Source organism: Pelophylax lessonae (genome assembly GCF_965119305.1).
Source record: "Pelophylax lessonae genome assembly, chromosome: 3".
Taxonomy (NCBI): Eukaryota; Metazoa; Chordata; class Amphibia; order Anura; family Ranidae; genus Pelophylax; species Pelophylax lessonae.
In genome coordinates, this window is record NC_138770.1 from 22,886,236 (window position 1) to 22,903,029 (window position 16,794).

At 48.0% G+C, this 16,794-nt stretch overlaps 3 protein-coding genes and 1 pseudogene across 4 annotated transcripts in view; 3 read left to right on the forward strand and 1 right to left on the reverse strand.

The window, feature by feature from the left end:
- Window positions 1–5,546, forward strand: part of LOC309550703 — a 167,092-nt pseudogene extending 161,546 nt beyond the window's left edge. The window contains exon 8 of the transcript XR_014226168.1: window positions 4,668–5,546. The product of XR_014226168.1 is annotated as an uncharacterized misc_RNA (transcript). The remainder of the gene's footprint in view (window positions 1–4,667) is intronic.
- Window positions 1–16,794, reverse strand: part of LOC309549773 (gastrula zinc finger protein XlCGF66.1-like) — a gene marked incomplete at its 3' end in the record, with an annotated part of 313,385 nt that overhangs the window by 77,574 nt on the left and 219,017 nt on the right. The window lies entirely within an intron of this gene.
- On the forward strand, window positions 1,470–4,477 carry LOC309549775 (uncharacterized protein; the record flags this gene model as incomplete). Its single annotated transcript, XM_082250285.1, has 6 exons — window positions 1,470–1,591; window positions 1,719–1,853; window positions 1,940–2,056; window positions 2,355–2,561; window positions 2,710–2,762; window positions 4,456–4,477. Exons 1-6 carry the CDS (start codon window positions 1,496–1,498, stop codon window positions 4,475–4,477), a joined length of 630 nt encoding a protein of 209 aa, XP_082106411.1. The 5' UTR covers window positions 1,470–1,495.
- The window catches only part of LOC309549776 (uncharacterized protein), a gene marked incomplete at both ends in the record, with an annotated part of 190,172 nt that continues 179,027 nt past the window's right edge, over window positions 5,650–16,794 (forward strand). Inside the window, one exon of the mRNA XM_082250286.1 lies at window positions 5,650–5,667. Coding sequence (XP_082106412.1) covers window positions 5,650–5,667 — 18 coding nt within the window. The remainder of the gene's footprint in view (window positions 5,668–16,794) is intronic.

Here is a 16,794-nt window from a genome sequence, read left to right on the forward strand (position 1 = left end):
CCCTTACATTACTGATCAGGAGGAAGAAAACATTCCCCAGCCTGCCATGAAGAATATGTTTCATCATTGGTGTCAGAGGGAGGAAAATACTGAGGGCTCTGAGGGACGTAGAGGAGCTGAGGGGATGTGAGGGTTTTTGAAACTGGAAGACTTTAGGGGCCTCTGAAAGGGTAATGTATCTGAAGGACTCTGAGAACCTTGAGGGGGTAGTCAGTAGGGCTGCACGATTTTGGGCAAAAAAGTACATTGCGATATTTTGTTTTCAACTATATATATCGCGATATTTCTCCAGTTACGTGCTATCACTGGGAGACTCACATCACGGGGGAGGACACAGGCCGCACTGAGGAAGATGCTGCTTCAGCCAATCAGCGCTCGGCTTACATGACACTGCACAGCTGGAAGGAAGCGATGTGTGCCCGGTGTAAGCTGATCACCTCCATCCCTCCCCCGATCTCACCTGGTGATGGTGCTGTGCCCGGAGTGTAGCTGGGGAACACACACACCCGACCCCCCCCCCCCTGGACCGAGATCTGGTGTTGTGTCGATATCGGTTTCCCCTTGCTTTCAGCTGTGATCGGAACTCCGCCCCTCCAGCCCGATGCAATCCAGCCCTCCCAGCTCTGCCTCTAGTCTCCAGCCGACCATTACTCCGCCCTGCTCCACCCATTGTCTCCCCATTGAATCTACTTACAAAACATTACAGCCTGATCCCGCCCCCGATGCAGCCAGGAGAGACAATGGGCGGAGCAATGGTCGGCTGGAGACTAGAGGCAGAGCTGGGAGGGCTGGATTGCATCGGACTAGAGGGGCGGAGTTCCGATCACAGCCAAAAGCAAAACGGATGTGTTGGCTTCCAGCACTGTGAGTCCTCCCTCGAGTCCCGACTTCTCCCTGTGCTAAATATTGTGTCTTCGGCGATATGAATATCGCCCACACCCGCAGAACGATAGTCGATATCACATCGACTATCGTTCAGCCCTAGTAGTCAGGCTAAAGGACTATGTGGGAATAGGGGCTGGAGGGCTCAGGGGACTCTGAGGGACAGAGGGGGGTCTATGATTGTCCTCCCATTCCACCTGCACTTATTTTTCAGACCTTACAGAACTGGCAATCTTAACCGCTGGTCATGTGATTTGTTCTGGAATATTATGTAAGATGAAGAAGGGATCTCCTTCATTCGTTGGTGAGCACTTGTTCTTAGATGAGTTCTGTTTCAGCTGCAAACCAGCTCAGAAACCAAACAAATCCAACATAGAAAAGGGAAATTCTGATATGGGCAGGCTAAGAGGGTCCAAGGTCCTCCAAGATGTAATAAATCCGAAACAGTCCAGATTAAATGTATTCTCATGGGGAGAGTAGTTCTTAAATGTACAGCAACTCTCCTATTACCACCCTCACATCCCCATCCTATTATTGTGACCAATACCATCCAAATAATTCTTACTTTCATTTCCCCAAATTATCCGTCTACAAAGAGACCTGTATAGATCAAATGACGGCACCAATGAGGATGGAGGAGGACCGGAGTCACATGACTGAGAAGATACTAAACCTTACCCTGGAGATCATCTACCTGCTGACTGGAGAGGTGAGGAGGATTCTGGGAGGTCACATGACATCACTCTTATCTCTATTAATAAAACACAGACCTGACCAGAGAGGTGAGGGGGATTCTGGGATTCTAACATGATATTCCTATTGGTTCCTCAATACAGAGATTTTCTCCTCTGAAGTCAGGTGATCCTATGACCATCACAGTGCCTCCATGTGACTCCCTAAAACCTGAGAGACACAACATGCAGAAGATTCTAGAAGTCACCAAGAAGATGATGGAGCTGCTGACAGGAGAGGTGAGCGGTGCTGGGAATTCTGGGACATTATCCAGTAACAGACAAAGGATGTGTCTGGGTGGTGACTGTATCATTGTGTGTGTCAGGTTCCTATAAGGTGTCAGGATGTCACTGTCTATTTCTCCATGGAGGAGTGGGAGTATTTAGAAGGACACAAGGATCTCTACAAGGACATCATGATGGAGAATCAGCCGCCCCTCACATCACCGGGTAAGAGGAGACTTTATTGTAAAGGAGAGAGCAGTACGGAGGCTCCACCTAGATCCCCCATCATCTGATAAACACATAGAAACAATGTATTCAGTCAGTGTGTGTGTTTCCTACAGATGGATCCAGTAATGGGAAACCACCAGAGAGATGTCCCCGTCCTCTGTATTCCCGGGATTCCACACAGGAAGGTCACACCATCCCTCACCATCATCAGGTAGATGAGAAACAATTACTGATAGTTGATTTATATACAGTATATTTGTTACAATGAATGTTTTATTATATATTCAGAGTGGAAAGCTCAGGGATTATAATATTGATGTTAAAGAAGAGTATAAAGAGGAGGATGAGGAGTATGGAGTGATGGAGGAGTTTTCAGAAGGACACAAGGATATGATGGAGCCACCTAATACCAGGAACCCACCAGAGAGATGTCCCCGTCCTCTGTATTCCCAGGATTCCACACAGGAAGGTCACACCATCCCTCACTGTTACAAGGTTGGTGGGACGGAGCATCTAGAGCATGGACTCATTGAAGTGATTTTTTTTAAAATGTGATGTCACAATATTGAAGCTTATGCTTTACAGATGACCTCTGCTATTATTTTCTTTACAGATGACCTCTGCTATTATTTTCTTGATTTAGAGCGGAGATCCAATCGATATAGAATTTGAGGTTAAAGCAGAAGAAGAAGAGAGGTACGATAGGGATGATCAGCAGTCTATGGAGGAGGATGGAATAACGGGGACATTTATAGAGGAGGACACTCCTACAGAGATCAGCACAGGTGGGTCATTAACACTAAATACATTTCTCCACCCATACTGCTCACTGATTGGTCCAGAGTAGGGCGGGGACTGGGTGATATCAGCCTGTAATACCCTGGTCACTTTCCTGAGCTGTGTTCCCCGTCCTGTATTCCTGTATTTCTCTCGGATAATCTTCCTTCTCTGTGCTGCAGACACAATTTATATATCTAGACTGGATTTATGGAGATTCTGGGGTTCAGCTGGCAGCAAAATGTTCATTTTCACCAGAGGAGTTACTAGATCTAGGCACCTGGGGTCAGGGTCGGGACAAGGGGTGGGCAGGAGGGAAAGCTGCCCTGGGCACTGTGGTATAGTGCGAGGTGGGACCGCAAGGCTATTGCGGGGGGAAGGGATCTGTGTTGGGAGGAGGAATTTAAGGAGCAGGAAGGACTAAGAATTGTTCTAGGAAGGGAAATTTGGATGTGTGCTAGAAGTGGGGATTCATGGGTGGTTTGTGTTGGGAGAGGGTGGGAGAAGGGGATTGTGCTAGGAGGGTCAATTTTGGGGGGTTTGTACTAGAATAGGTTACTTACTCTGCTATTCACTGGCTGTGCCTGACTTATGAGTCCTGACCCTTACACTGTATAATTTATATTGTATATTACATAATCCTTACCCCTGCACTATATACTCTGTTATACATTACATACCCCTGACCCCTGCACTATATACGCTATGTTGTACATTACATACTCCTGACCCCTGCACTATATACTCTTATATTGTACATTACATAGTCCTGACTTCTGCTCTCTGCCCTCTACCCACTGCTATATATACACATAATATGGATTCTCTTTTGTTACACTCATTTTCTACCAGCTGGACATTTTATATCGGTAGATAGTGAGTAGGTGTCCCGCACATCAAGGCGTGAGTCTGAGACTGCCATTTACTATCATATAGCAGGTCTTGACTTGGACACCTAGTCACCCTCTACCATTTACTAGTTACCTTAAAGGGGAATTGTAAGATCCTCAGAGACAACGCTGCCTGATGTGGGCGGAGTCCTGGTTTAGGAGAACCAATCTGCTGATGTCTAGTAAAAATCTTTGTATTTCTATTTTAGTAGATGGATGGGAGATGAGGAAAACCTCAGAGGATTGTCTCACTTTGTCTCCAGACTGTAAAGTAGAAGATGAGGACATCACACAGTATAGTCCAGGAGAAAACCTGGCTACCTCAAATGTCCATCCGACACCACACAGTGTAGATGGACCATCGTATTCCTCTTATCCTGAGGAACCTCAGACTGTAAGGGACAGTGCCGGACCATCGTACTCCTCTTATCCTGAGGAACCTCAGACTGTGAGGGACAGTGCCGGACCATCGTATTCCTCTTATCCTGAGGAACCTCAGACTGTGAGGGACGGTGCCGGACCATCATATTCCTCTTATCCTGAGGAACCTCAGACTGTGAGGGATGGTGCCGGACCATCGTATTCCTCTTATCCTGAGGAACCTCAGACTGTGATGGACAGTGCCGTCCTTCCAACAGATAAGAGGTTTTCCTGTACTGAGTGTGGGAAATGTTTTCGTTTTAAATCCTATCTTAATAGACATGAAAGATCTCACATGGTAGAAAAGCTGTATTCCTGTCCTGAATGTGGGAAATGTTTTGCACATAAGTCCTCTCTTTACACACATCAGAGATCTCACACGGGGGAGAAGCTGCATTCCTGTCCTGAATGTGGGAAATGTTTTGCACATAAGTCCTCTCTTTACACACATCAGAGATCTCACACGGGGGAGAAGCCGTTTTGTTGTCCTGAGTGTGGGAAATCTTTTTCACAGAAGTCTCATCTTCACAAACATAAGAGATCTCACACGGGGGAAAAGCCGTTTTCCTGTCCTGAGTGTGGGAAATGTTTTTCACTGAAGTCCTATGTTTACACACATCAGAAATCTCACACGGGGGAGAAGCCGCATTCCTGTCCTGAGTGCGGGAAATGTTTTTCACATAAGTCTGATCTTTACACACATCAGAGATCTCACACGGGGGAGAAGCCGCATTCCTGTCCTGACTGCGGGAAATGTTTTTCACAGAAGTCCAATCTTTACCAACATCAGAGATCTCACACGGGGGAGAAGCCGTTTTCCTGCCCTGAGTGTGGGAAATGTTTTTCACTGAAGTCCTATCTTTACACACATCAGAGATCTCACACCGGGGAGAAGCCGCATTCCTGTCCTGAGTGTGGGAAATGTTTTTCACAGAAGTCCCATCTTTACATACATCAGAGATCTCATACAGGGGAGAAGCCGTTTTCTTGTCCTGAGTGCGGGAAATGTTTTTCACAGAAGTTCAATCTTTACATACATCAGAGATCTCACGCGGGGGAGAAGCCGCATTCCTGTCCTGACTGCGGGAAATGTTTTTCACTGAAGTCTCATCTTCACAGACATCAGAGATCTCACACAGGGGTGAAGCCGTATTCCTGTTCTTAGTGCGGGAAATGTTTTTCACAGAAGTGCACTCTTTATACACATCAGAGATCTCATACGGGGGAGAAGCCGTTTTCCTGTCCTGAGTGCGGGAAATGTTTTTCAGATAAGTCCAGTCTTTCCAGACATCAGAGAACTCACATGGGGGAGAAGCCACTTTCCTGTCCTGAGTGAGGGAATTGTTCCTCACTGAAGTCCTGTCTTCCTGTACATCAGGGATCCAACACAACCCTTGAGGTGTATTAGTACATTGAGTGCGGGAAATGTCTTCTCTATGAATGTTGGTGGACATGTGGGGAAGAAGCACACCCTGATATACCCTCAGATATACTCCATGGCTGATCTTCATGATGTAAGAGACCGTTGATAAGGAGATCAGAGATCACCAAAGACATGGATGAAGTGTTGTACCGTGTTGGCTTTTCATTGGCTGAGTAAATTTTGGGGTGTAAAGTGGTAAGTAGAGCTGTGAAATGAAGGAATCGCCTTCAGAATGTCTTGCTTGTCTGTGTGATGGTTACTGATAATGATATAGAGGGTTACAGAGCTAGAAGCTGTGAGATCCCATATATCTTTATCAGTAAACTTTACACAGACAAGACAGAAATTCTGAAGTTGATGTCCTTCATTTCAAGGCTCTACTTACCAGTGGTGACCCCGAAGCGTGTCTTTCTGTCTTCAGTCCATCCTTCTCCCATTCCCCAACAGGAGGGAAGGAGAACTCTGAGATAAACTAGGTGAGAACTTCTTTCCTTTGCTCCTGTGTGGGTTTGGGTGGCTTGGCGGAGTGCGGCACGAGAGGTAACACCGCTTGTCTTTATATTTCTACATATCTTGTCTGGGTGGAGGTTATTGGTAGGAAAATATTTATGTTTGATTTTCTGTAAATAATTTCTGTTTTCCCTTTGAAAGGAGATATTATGTGTGGATTGATGAAGTGATTGGCTTAATAGTTACCACTTCACTTACATGTTTAGTTTTTATAAAATAGATGAACAAATATGACAAGCATTCATTCATCTATGACAAATGTTGTTCTTATTTGATTTCATTCAGTGATTTCCTATGATCATTGGGTCCATCTAGTGGTCATAATGCGGTATTGAACTATTTTTCCTGATTGAGGTATTTTGGAACTAATACCTCATTATGGCCACTAGTTGGAGCTGACGATTATAGGAAGTCACTGTGTTTATTAGAATACGGCCAGAATTTGTCACAGCTGGACACATGCTTGTCACACTCACCCAACATATTCTTTGCATAGACCCCCTTAGTTTCCTATGTCGGGGGGGGTCATACAAATCCCTGAGATGACACCCAAATATTTATGAGTACAGTACACATTGAAGGACATAAATACCAGAGCTGTGTTTGCATTATTTTTGCACACATGGTAAAATGCAGATTTTGGGCCTGAAGATTAGATAAAACCCCCAAACATATATTTTCTGAAAGCAGAGGCCCTGGAGAATAAAATGGTGGTAATTGTTAAGGTGTTCCTCGTACACAAATGTCACCTTCATATCCGGGTTTATTTTCTGCTTTCCCCCATTTTCTATGGTGTGATCTTTTCTACAATACTTTGTTATAATAATGTAATGTAAATTATTACCGACTCCGCTTCCACATTCCAGACAAGTCATTTTCCTCACCAATTGGATTTCTTTCTTTACTATTTCATTTATTTTTTTTTGCACTCTTGTTAAAATTAAAATTGGAATAAAAAATATATTGAACAAACAAAATTGTGCAATGATTACAAGCTTCAGTATCCAGAAACGGCTGGTAGGTGACACTTCCATATACAGCCCAAGGAAGTGACAAGGAGCCCCTAGGAACCTTTGGAGGAACCCTGGCTGAGAAAGGTTGGACTAGGCAGTCATATATTATTATTATTATACAGGATTTATATAGCGCCAACAGTTTGCGCAGGCTCTACAATGTTAGGGCAAACAGTACAATTACAATAAAATTCAATACAGGAGGAATCAGAGGGTCCTGCTCTTTAGAGCTTACAATCTAGGAGGGAGGGTCAAGTGATACAAAAAGTAATAACTGTGGGGGATGGGCTGATGGAGAAAATAAAATTACAGTTGTTAAGTGGAGGGCAGAATAGGCTTCTCTGAAGAGATTAATTTTCAGGGAATACCAAAAGATGGATAGAGTAAGAGATAGTCAGACAGATTGGGGTAGAGAGTTCCACAGGATAGGAGAGACTCGGGAGAAGTCCTGGAGGTGGGATGAGGTGACAAGGGAACTAGAAAGCAGAAGATATTGGGAGGAACAAAGAGGATGATTTAGTTGGCATACTGAGACCAGGTTAGTGGTGTAGCTGGTGCCGAGTTGTGGATGGCTTTGTAAGTTAACGTTAGTATTTTTAATTTAAATTTGTTGAGTGAGTGGCAGCCAATGGAGGGATTGGCAGAGAGGGGTAGCAGATGCTGAGTGGTTTGTAAGGTGGAGGAGTCTGGCAGGAGCATTTATGAGGGACTGGAGGCGGGATAGCCAATGTAAAGGTAAGCAATTGAGTTGCAGTAGTCAAGGCGAGAGATAACAGGGAGTAGGGATGGGCAAATGATTTGGGACGGGCATAAGTTCGGCTTGAACTCCGTCCGTTTGGGTGTACACCCAACACCAAAAATTTCTGTGTGCGTGTTTTTTTTTTTATTATTTTTTCATGTTTGCAATTTTTTTTGTACAAAATATAATTCTTAATGAACCAAACCATACCAGGCCACATGCCCTCAACATGGGGGTGTGCTTTGGGTTAGGGGGGATCTGCAGGGGGCTTATCGGAATCTGGAAGCCCCCTTGAAAAAGGGGGCCCCCAGATCCTGACCCTCATTTACCAAAAAATGTCAAAAATAAAGACATGAGCCAGTTTTTGACAGTTCCTTTATAAAAAAAATAAAATAAAAAAACAATGTCCCCTGATTTAGATCCATCATCAATCACAACGACCGCTGCACCGCCAAGCCAAAAAGAGAAACAAATACCCTCCGCCCACGAGGAAGGCTGACTCTCGAATGCTTGCTCCGCTGGGTGACAGTTTTTAAATAGGTAAGGGGCAGGTGATATCACCTGGTGGCCCTGCCCCTTATGATGTCATCAATCCAGCATGCACCAGTCAGTTACATCACAAGGGGGAAGCACCAGATGATGTCACCAGGTGGCCCTGCTCCTTACCAGTTTAAGAACTGTCAGACTGTCATTCCTTATTAACCACATGCCGACTGCCTAACGACTATCTACGCCGGCAGTCAGCCCCTCACAGGCAAAGTGACGTAGTACTACGTCGCTAGCCTGTGAGGCTCTAGGGAGCGAGCGAGTGTGCGCCGCCAGAGGCGCGCTCCTGCTAGCTCACGGGCCCCCCGCGTGTGTGAGCGATGTCCGCCGGTCACTCGCGATCGTCCATTACATCGGGAGAAAGGCAGGCGGCTAATGTAAACAAAGCCGCCTGTCAATCTCCCTTGTGTAACAGCAGAGATCATACGGTCCTGCTATGTAGGACCGTAGATCTCTGCTGTTACATGAAAAGCCACATCCAATCACAGTTAGAAGCACGCCCCTAGGGACACACTTAACCCCTCCTTCTCAAATAAAGTTACCCCCTTCCCTGCCAGTGTCATTTTTACAGTAACAGTGCATATGTATAGCACTGATTACTGTAGTAATCTCACTGGTACCCCCAAAAGTGTCATAAATTTTAGTCAAGGGTCCGATCTGCAATTTCGCAGTCCCGCAAAAAAAAAATCGCAGATCGCCGCCATTACTCGTTAAAAAAAAAAAAACAACAAAAATGACAAAAATCTTTCCCTTAGTAAACGCAATAACTTTTGCGCAAACCAATCAAAATACGCTTTTTGCAATTTTTTTTTTACCAAACATTTGTAGCAGAAAACAAATTGGACTAAAATGTTAAAAAATTTAGATTTTTACTTTTTTTTTTTTTGGGAATTTCATATAAAAAAATTTGAAAAATATTGTTATTTTTGCAAAATTGTCACACTTTTTTTGTTTATAGCGCATGATCAAAAAATCGCACAGGTGATCAAATACCACCAAAAGAAAGCTCCGTTTGTGGGAAAAAAAGGACGTCAATTTCATTTGGGTACAGCGTCGCACGACCGCACAATTGTCCGTTAAAATCACGCAGTGCCGAATCGCAAAATAGGCCCTGCTCAGGAAGGAGGTAAAATCTTCCGGGGCTTAAGTGGTTAAGGGTGGAGTGTTTTATTTGGGGGGTCCAGAGATGCAGTGGGCATCGTGAATGACGATGGTTCTACATCGGGGGACATTGTTTTTTTTATTTTTTTCTATGAAAGGAATTGTGAAAAACTGGCTCATAGCCTCATTTAACATTTACATTGTACCCCAAAATCATTCACATAGGGGGGGGGGGGCGGTATCTGGGGGCCCCCTTGTTAAAGGTGGTTTCATTATTCTTGTAAGCCCCCTGCCTGCAGACCCCCACAACCACAGGCCAAGGTTGTGGGGAAGAGGCCCTTGTCCCCATCAACATAGGGACAAGGTGCTTTGGGGCGCACCCCCCCCATATTGAGGCCATGTAGCCTGGTATGATTCAGGGGGGCACTCGCTTGTCCCCCCCTTTTCTGGCCTGCCAGGCTGCATGCTCAGATAAGGATCAGGTATAAATTCTAGGGGGACCTGATGCCATTTGTTTTTTAAATTTTGGCATGGGTTTTCCCCTTAAAATTGATGCCAGACCCAAAGGGCCTAGTATGTATTTTGGGGGACCCCACGCCAATTTTTCCCATTTTTTTTCTTGCCGGCAATTTTTTTTTTTTTTTTTACATTCTGCTGTCAGCGGGGATGCCCACTGACAGCTCATGACTCATTTGTTGTTAAGGACGTAGTGACCGGCTTTCTGGTCTCGCTTCCTAACAACCTATTGACTGTGCGCTCGGCGGGATGTAAATAGTGGTGTTTAGAGGGAGAGGATTGTTGGAGAGGATGCATGGAGGGCATCGGTGGGAGAATACAAGGCTGAGGGTGTTGACACCAGAGTGAGTAGAAGCCTCTATCCATTGTTTGCTAAAGACAACAACATTATCAGCAGTAATCAGCATGGGTTTACAAATGGGCGTTCTTGTCAAACTAATCTCTTTCTACGAGGAGGTGAGCTGTGAGCTAGATAGAGGGAGACCAGTGGATGTGGTGTACCTGGATTTCGCTAAGACGTTTGATACAGTTCCTCACAAGCACTTAATTTATAAAATAAGGTCTGCAGGCATTGACCGCAAAGTCTGCTCTTGGATACGGAACTGGCTAAAAGGCCGTGTCCAAAGGGTGGTAATAAACAGCGCATACTCAGACTGGTCTGAGGTGGTAAGTGGGGGCCCCCAAGGCTCAGTCCTGGGACCAACCTTGTTCAATTTATTCATAAATAGCATTGAAGACGGGATCAGTAGCTCTATATCAGTTTTTGCAGATGACACAAAATTGGGCAGGGCAATAACTGCACAGCATGAAGCAGATATACTACAGAATGACCTGGACAAAATAACGGAGTGGGCAATGACATGGCAAATGAGGTTTAATGTGGAGAAGTGGAAGGTTTGGCACTTGGGGACTAAAAACATAAAAACACAATACACGTTAGGGGGGGAACCTTTGTGGGAATCAAAAATGGAGAAAGATCTGGGAGTCCTGGTAGAGGATAGACTAAGCAATAGCATGCAATGTCAAGCGGCAGCTGCCAAAGCAGGCAGAATATTAGCATGCATAAAGAAAGGGATGTATTCCAGAGATAAGTCTATAATCCTTCAACTTTATAAAACTCTGGTCCGACCACATCTGGAGTATTCTGTCCAGTTCTGGTCCCCAGTCCTCAGGAGGGATGTGTTGGAGCTGGAGAAGGTCCAGAGAAGGGCAACTAAACTAATTAGGGGATTGGAGGACCTTGATTATGAGGAGCGTCTGCAATCGCTTGATTTATTCTCCCTGGAGAAGAGACGCCTGAGAGGGGACATGATAGCAAATTATAAATATCTCAATGGGGATCTCAGCATAGAAAAAAAGCTATTCAGTCGGAAGGATTGCATGAGGACTAGAGGGCATACAATGTGTCTGGAGGAGAAGCGTTTTTATGGTTAGTGAGGTTGAAAAAAGACATCAGTCCATCCAGGTCAACCTATGATGTGTGTGTGTGTGTTTGCTGTTAACTGTACATTGTATACCCCTGTATGTTGTGGTCTTTAAGGTGCCCATCTAATAGTTTTTTGAAACTATCAATGCTCCCTGCTGATACCACTTTTTGCGAAAGAGAATTCCACATCCTTACCGCTCTCACAGTGAAGAACCCCCTGCGTATTTTAAGGTTAAACCGCCTTTCCTCTAGTTTTAGGGAGTGGCCACGTGTCTTATTGTATTTCCTTTCTCTGAATAGGTTTTTCCATATGCTAGGGTTGCCAGTACAATATTTGTACATTGATATCATATCCCCCCTCAATCGTCTCTTCTCCAGAGAGAATAGGTTCAGTGCTTGTAGTCTTTCCTCATAGCTGATGCCCTCCATTCCCCTAATTATTTTTGTTGCCCTTCTCTGGACTCTCTCCAGTTCCAGCACATCCTTCCTGAGGACCTGTGCCCAGAACTGGACGGAATACTCCAGATGTGGCCGGACCAGAGTCTTGTAGAGTGGGAGAATAATCTCTTTATTTCTGGAGTGAATCCCCTTTTTTATACAACCCAGTATTCTGTTGGCTTTGCTTGCAGCGGCTTGGCATTGCATGCCACTGCCAAGCCTGTTGTCTACCAGTACCCCCAAGTCCTTTTCCATCCTAGACTCACCCAGAGGTTTCCCCCCCAGTAGGTAGCTTGCTTTCTGGTTTCTGGCACCCAAGTGCATTACTTTACATTTTTCAACATTAAACCTCATCTGCCATGTAGTTGCCCACCCCATAATTTTGTTCAGGTCCGCTTGTAAGGTTTCCACATCCTGCCCAGAAGATATTGGCATGCTTAGTTTAGTATTATCTGCAAATACTGAGATTGTACTGGATATCCCCTCCTCTAGATCATTTATGAATAAATTAAACAGGATTGGTCCCAGGACAGAACCTTGGGGGACCCCGCTTTCCACACCCGCCCAACCTGAGTACTCCCCATTAATCACCACCCTTTGCAACCTCCCCTGGAGCCAGTTCTCTATCCAGGTACTCACCTTATGGTCCATACCTACCTTCCTTAGTTTGAACAGTAAGCGTTTGTGGGGAACGGTGTCAAAGGCCTTTGCGAAGTCCAGATACACCCCATCCACAGGCTTACCTTTATCTAGGTGGCAGCTCACTTCATCGTAGAAGGTTAATAGATTGGTTTGGCAAGAACGATTTTTCATGAATCCATGCTGATTACTACTAATAATACCGTTTTCATTACTAAAGTCTTGTATGTGGTCCCTTATCATCCCCTCCAAAATCTTGCAGACTACTGATGTTAGGCTGACCGGTCTATAGTTACCCGGGATATATCTCAGCCCCTTTTTAAATATTGGTACCACGTTGGCTTTTTTCCAATCAGCTGGCACCATACCCATTTGTAAACTATCCTTAAAGATCAAGAATAATGGTCTGGCAATCACCTGGCTGAGCTCTTTAAGAACCCTCGGGTGCAAGCCACCCAGTCCCGGTGATTTATTTATGTTAAGTTTTTCTAGTTTAGTTACTAAGTCTATCTTCTGTTAGCCATGGCGGTATTTCCTGAGGTGTGTTTTTTAGTTTGGCCTCCAGTGGTGGCCGGCCGACAGGGGGCGCAGGGGCGCCGCCCCCCCCCCCCGAAAAAAAGAAGAAAAAAAAAGAAGAAAAAAAAAATTATATTTTTCGCCCACTAGGGGCGCCGGACCTAGTGCTGGGTATGGGGGGGTAGGGTTTTTGACCCCACCTTCTGGGGGGTCATCGGGGCGCAGAGCAATGCGCCCCGACACTCCCCACTTTCTGGATGTCCTGGCTGTGATTGGTCCAGACTTCAGCCTGGACCAATCATACAGGACATCCCGGCTGACGTCACTCACCGTCCCGTCACCTTCCCGGCAGAGCGAGGAGGAGCAGCGGCGTGCGTGGTTGGTGGAGACGTCTCTCCCGACTCCCGGCCGTCACTCTTCAGCAGCAGAGAGCAGCAGCAGTCGGTCCGGTCGTGAGAGAGCCAGCACAAGACGAGCAGGTAAGTGAAATTGAAGCAGGCGCTGCCTCAATGCCCCCTCTCTCTCCTGTGTGCGGGACTGCGGAGTCCGGTGGGGAACTTAGTGTCAGAGTCTTACCAGGACACCTCTTCCTCCTCTCCCAGCCAGCAGCAGCATACCTCCCAATGATGATGATGATAGGTGTGGGGCTGCAGCTGTGAGGGTTAAGCGTCTGAGTGTCTCCAGTCCACATACACTTTCCCCCCTGCTGGCCCCGCCTCTCCCCCTTAGCTCCGTTCTTGGTGACTGTTCCCAGCAACATGCTTCTCCCTCCTTTGGCTCTTCTGCAGGCGGCTGCCGAGCGAGTGACTGCTCTACTGTGTCAGTGAGTAATGTGTTCTGCCATGATCCAGGCTCTCCCTCCCCCCACCTCTGATAACTTTCCCAACTTTCAGCTTCTGCAATCTGCAGAGCTTCATGGAGGGGGGAGGGTGTGGCTGCTGGGTCTTGTGGTCCTGGGCAGTGATTGGCAGCTATGGAGTTCCCAAATTCCTCCCTTCTCTCTACCTCTTCATCCCAAACAAAGCCCCATCCCCCCACCTCTCCACCTTAACATTCCCAACTTTCAGCTGCTGCAGGGCTTCATGGAGGGGGGTGGGGGCTATTGGGTGTTGTACGCTGGGAAGTGATTGTCAGCTCTGGGGTTCCCAAACCCTAAATTCCTCCCCCCTCCCTGCCTCTTCACCCCAAATAAATCCCTCCTCGCCTCCACTCCAAACAAACCCCCCTTCCCTGCCTCTCCACCCTAAACAACCCCCCTTCCCTGACTCTCAACCCTAAAGAACCCCCCTTCCCTGCCTCTCCACCCTAAACAACCCCCCCTTCCCTGCCTCTCCACCCTAAACAACCCCCCCCTTCCCTGCCTCTCCACCCTAAACAACCCCCCCCTTCCCTGCCTCTCCACCCTAAACAACCCCCCCTTCCCTGCCTCTCCACCCTAAACAACCCCCCCCTTCCCTGCCTCTCCACCCTAAACAACCCCCCTTCCCTGCCTCTCCACCCTAAACAACCCCCCCTTCCCTGCCTCTCCACCCTAAACAACCCCCCCCTTCCCTGCCTCTCCACCCTAAACAACCCCCCCTTCCCTGCCTCTCCACCCTAAACAACCCCCCCTTCCCTGCCTCTCCACCCTAAACAACCCCCCCCTTCCCTGCCTCTCCACCCTAAACAACCCCCCTTCCCTGCCTCTCCACCCTAAACAACCCCCCCTCCCTGCCTCTCCACCCTAAACAAACCCCCCCCTCCCTGCCTCTCCACCCTAAACAACCCCCCTTCCCTGCCTCTCCACCCTAAACAACCTCCCCTTCCCTGCCTCTCCACCCTAAACAACCCCCCTTCCCTGCCTCTCCACCCTAAACAACCCCCATCCCTGCCTCTCCACCCTAAACAACCTCCCCTTCCCTGCCTCTCCACCCTAAACAACCCCCCTTCCCTGCCTCTCCACCCTAAACAAACCCCCCCCTCCTTGCCTCTCCACCCTAAACAACCCCCTTCCCTGCCTCTCCACCCTAAACAACCCCCATCCCTGCCTCTCCACCCTAAACAACCTCCCCTTCCCTGCCTCTCCACCCTAAACAACCCCCCTTCCCTGCCTCTCCACCCTAAACAACCCCCCCTGCCTCTCCATCCCAAACAAACCCCCCCTCCCTGCCTCTCCACCCTAAACAACCCCCCTTCCCTGCCTCTCCGCCATAAACAAACCACTCTCCCTGCCTCTCCACCCTAAACAACCCCCCCCCTCCCTGCCTCTCCACCCTAAACAAACCCCCCTCCCTGCCTCTCCACCCTAAACAAACCCCCCTCCCTGCCTCTCCACCCTAAACAACCCCCCCTCCCTGCCTCTCCACCCTAAACAACCCCCCCTCCCTGCCTCTCCACCCTAAACAACCCCCCTTCCCTGCCTCTCCACTCTAAACAACCCCCCTTTACTGCCTCTCCACCCTAAACAACCCCCCTTCCCTGCCTCTCCACCCTAAACAAACCCCCCTCCCTGCCTCTCCACCCTAAACAACCCCCCTCCCTGCCTCTTCACCCTAAACAAACCCCTCTCCCTGCCACTCCACCATAAACAAATCCCTCTCCCTGCCTCTAAACCCTAAACAAACCCAACCCTGCCTCTCCACCCTAAACAAACCCCTCTCTCTGCCTCTCCACCCTAAACAACCCCCCTCCCTGCCTCTTCACCCTAAACAACCCCCCCTCCCTGCCTCTCCACCCTAAACAAACCCACCCCCCTGGCCTCTCCGCCCTAAACAACCCCCCTTCCCTGCCTCTCCACCCTAAACAAACCCCCTCTCCCTGCCTCTCCACCCTAAACAAACCCCCCTCCCTGCCTCTCCACCCTAAACAACCCCCCTCCCTGCCTCTCCACCCTAAACAAACCCCTCTCCCTGCCTCTCCACCCTAAACAACCCCCCTTCCCTGCCTCTCCACCCTAAACAAACCCCCTTTCCCTGCCACTCCACTCTAAACAAACCCCTCTCCCTGCCTCTCCACCCTAAACAACCCCCCTTCCCGGCCTCTCCACTCTAAACAACCCACCTTCCCTGCCTCTCCACCCTATACAAACCCATCTCCCTGCCTCTCCACCCGAAACAACCCTCCCTCCCTACCTCTCCACCCTAAACAACCCGCCTTCCCTGCCTCTCCACCCTAAACAAACCCCCCTTCCCTGCCTCTCCACCATAAACAAACCCCCCTTCCCTGCCACTCCACTCTAAACAACCCCCCTTCCCTGCCTCTCCACCCTAAACAAACCCCTCTCCCTGCCTCTCCACCCTAAACAACCCCCCTTCCCTGCCACTCCACTCTAAACAGCCCCCCTTCCCTGCCTCTCCACCATAAACAAACCCCTCTCCCTGCCTCTCCACCCTAAACAAACCCCTTTCCCTGCCTCTCCACCCTAAACGAACCCACCCCCTGCCTCTCCACCCTAAACAAACTCCCCTCTCTGCCTCTCCACCCTAAACAAACCCCCCCTCCCTGCCTCTCCACCCTAAACAACCCCCCTCCCTGCCTCTCCACTCTAAACAAACCCCCCTCCCTGCCTGTCAAGCGGTAACTATGAATACTTTTTCAAGGCACTGTTCCTTGATTACTGAAGGCCCCTTTCACACTTGTATGACGTCAAAGTCACGCAATTTTTCACTGCGTTGTTTGCCGCAAATCAATACCTATTACATTTTTCTTTTTGCGCCCCCTCAAAAATTTTGAGCACCAGCCACCACTGTTGGCCTTACAAGCTGGGTTAGTGTAGCCCCCCAATTCTTTTGTGAA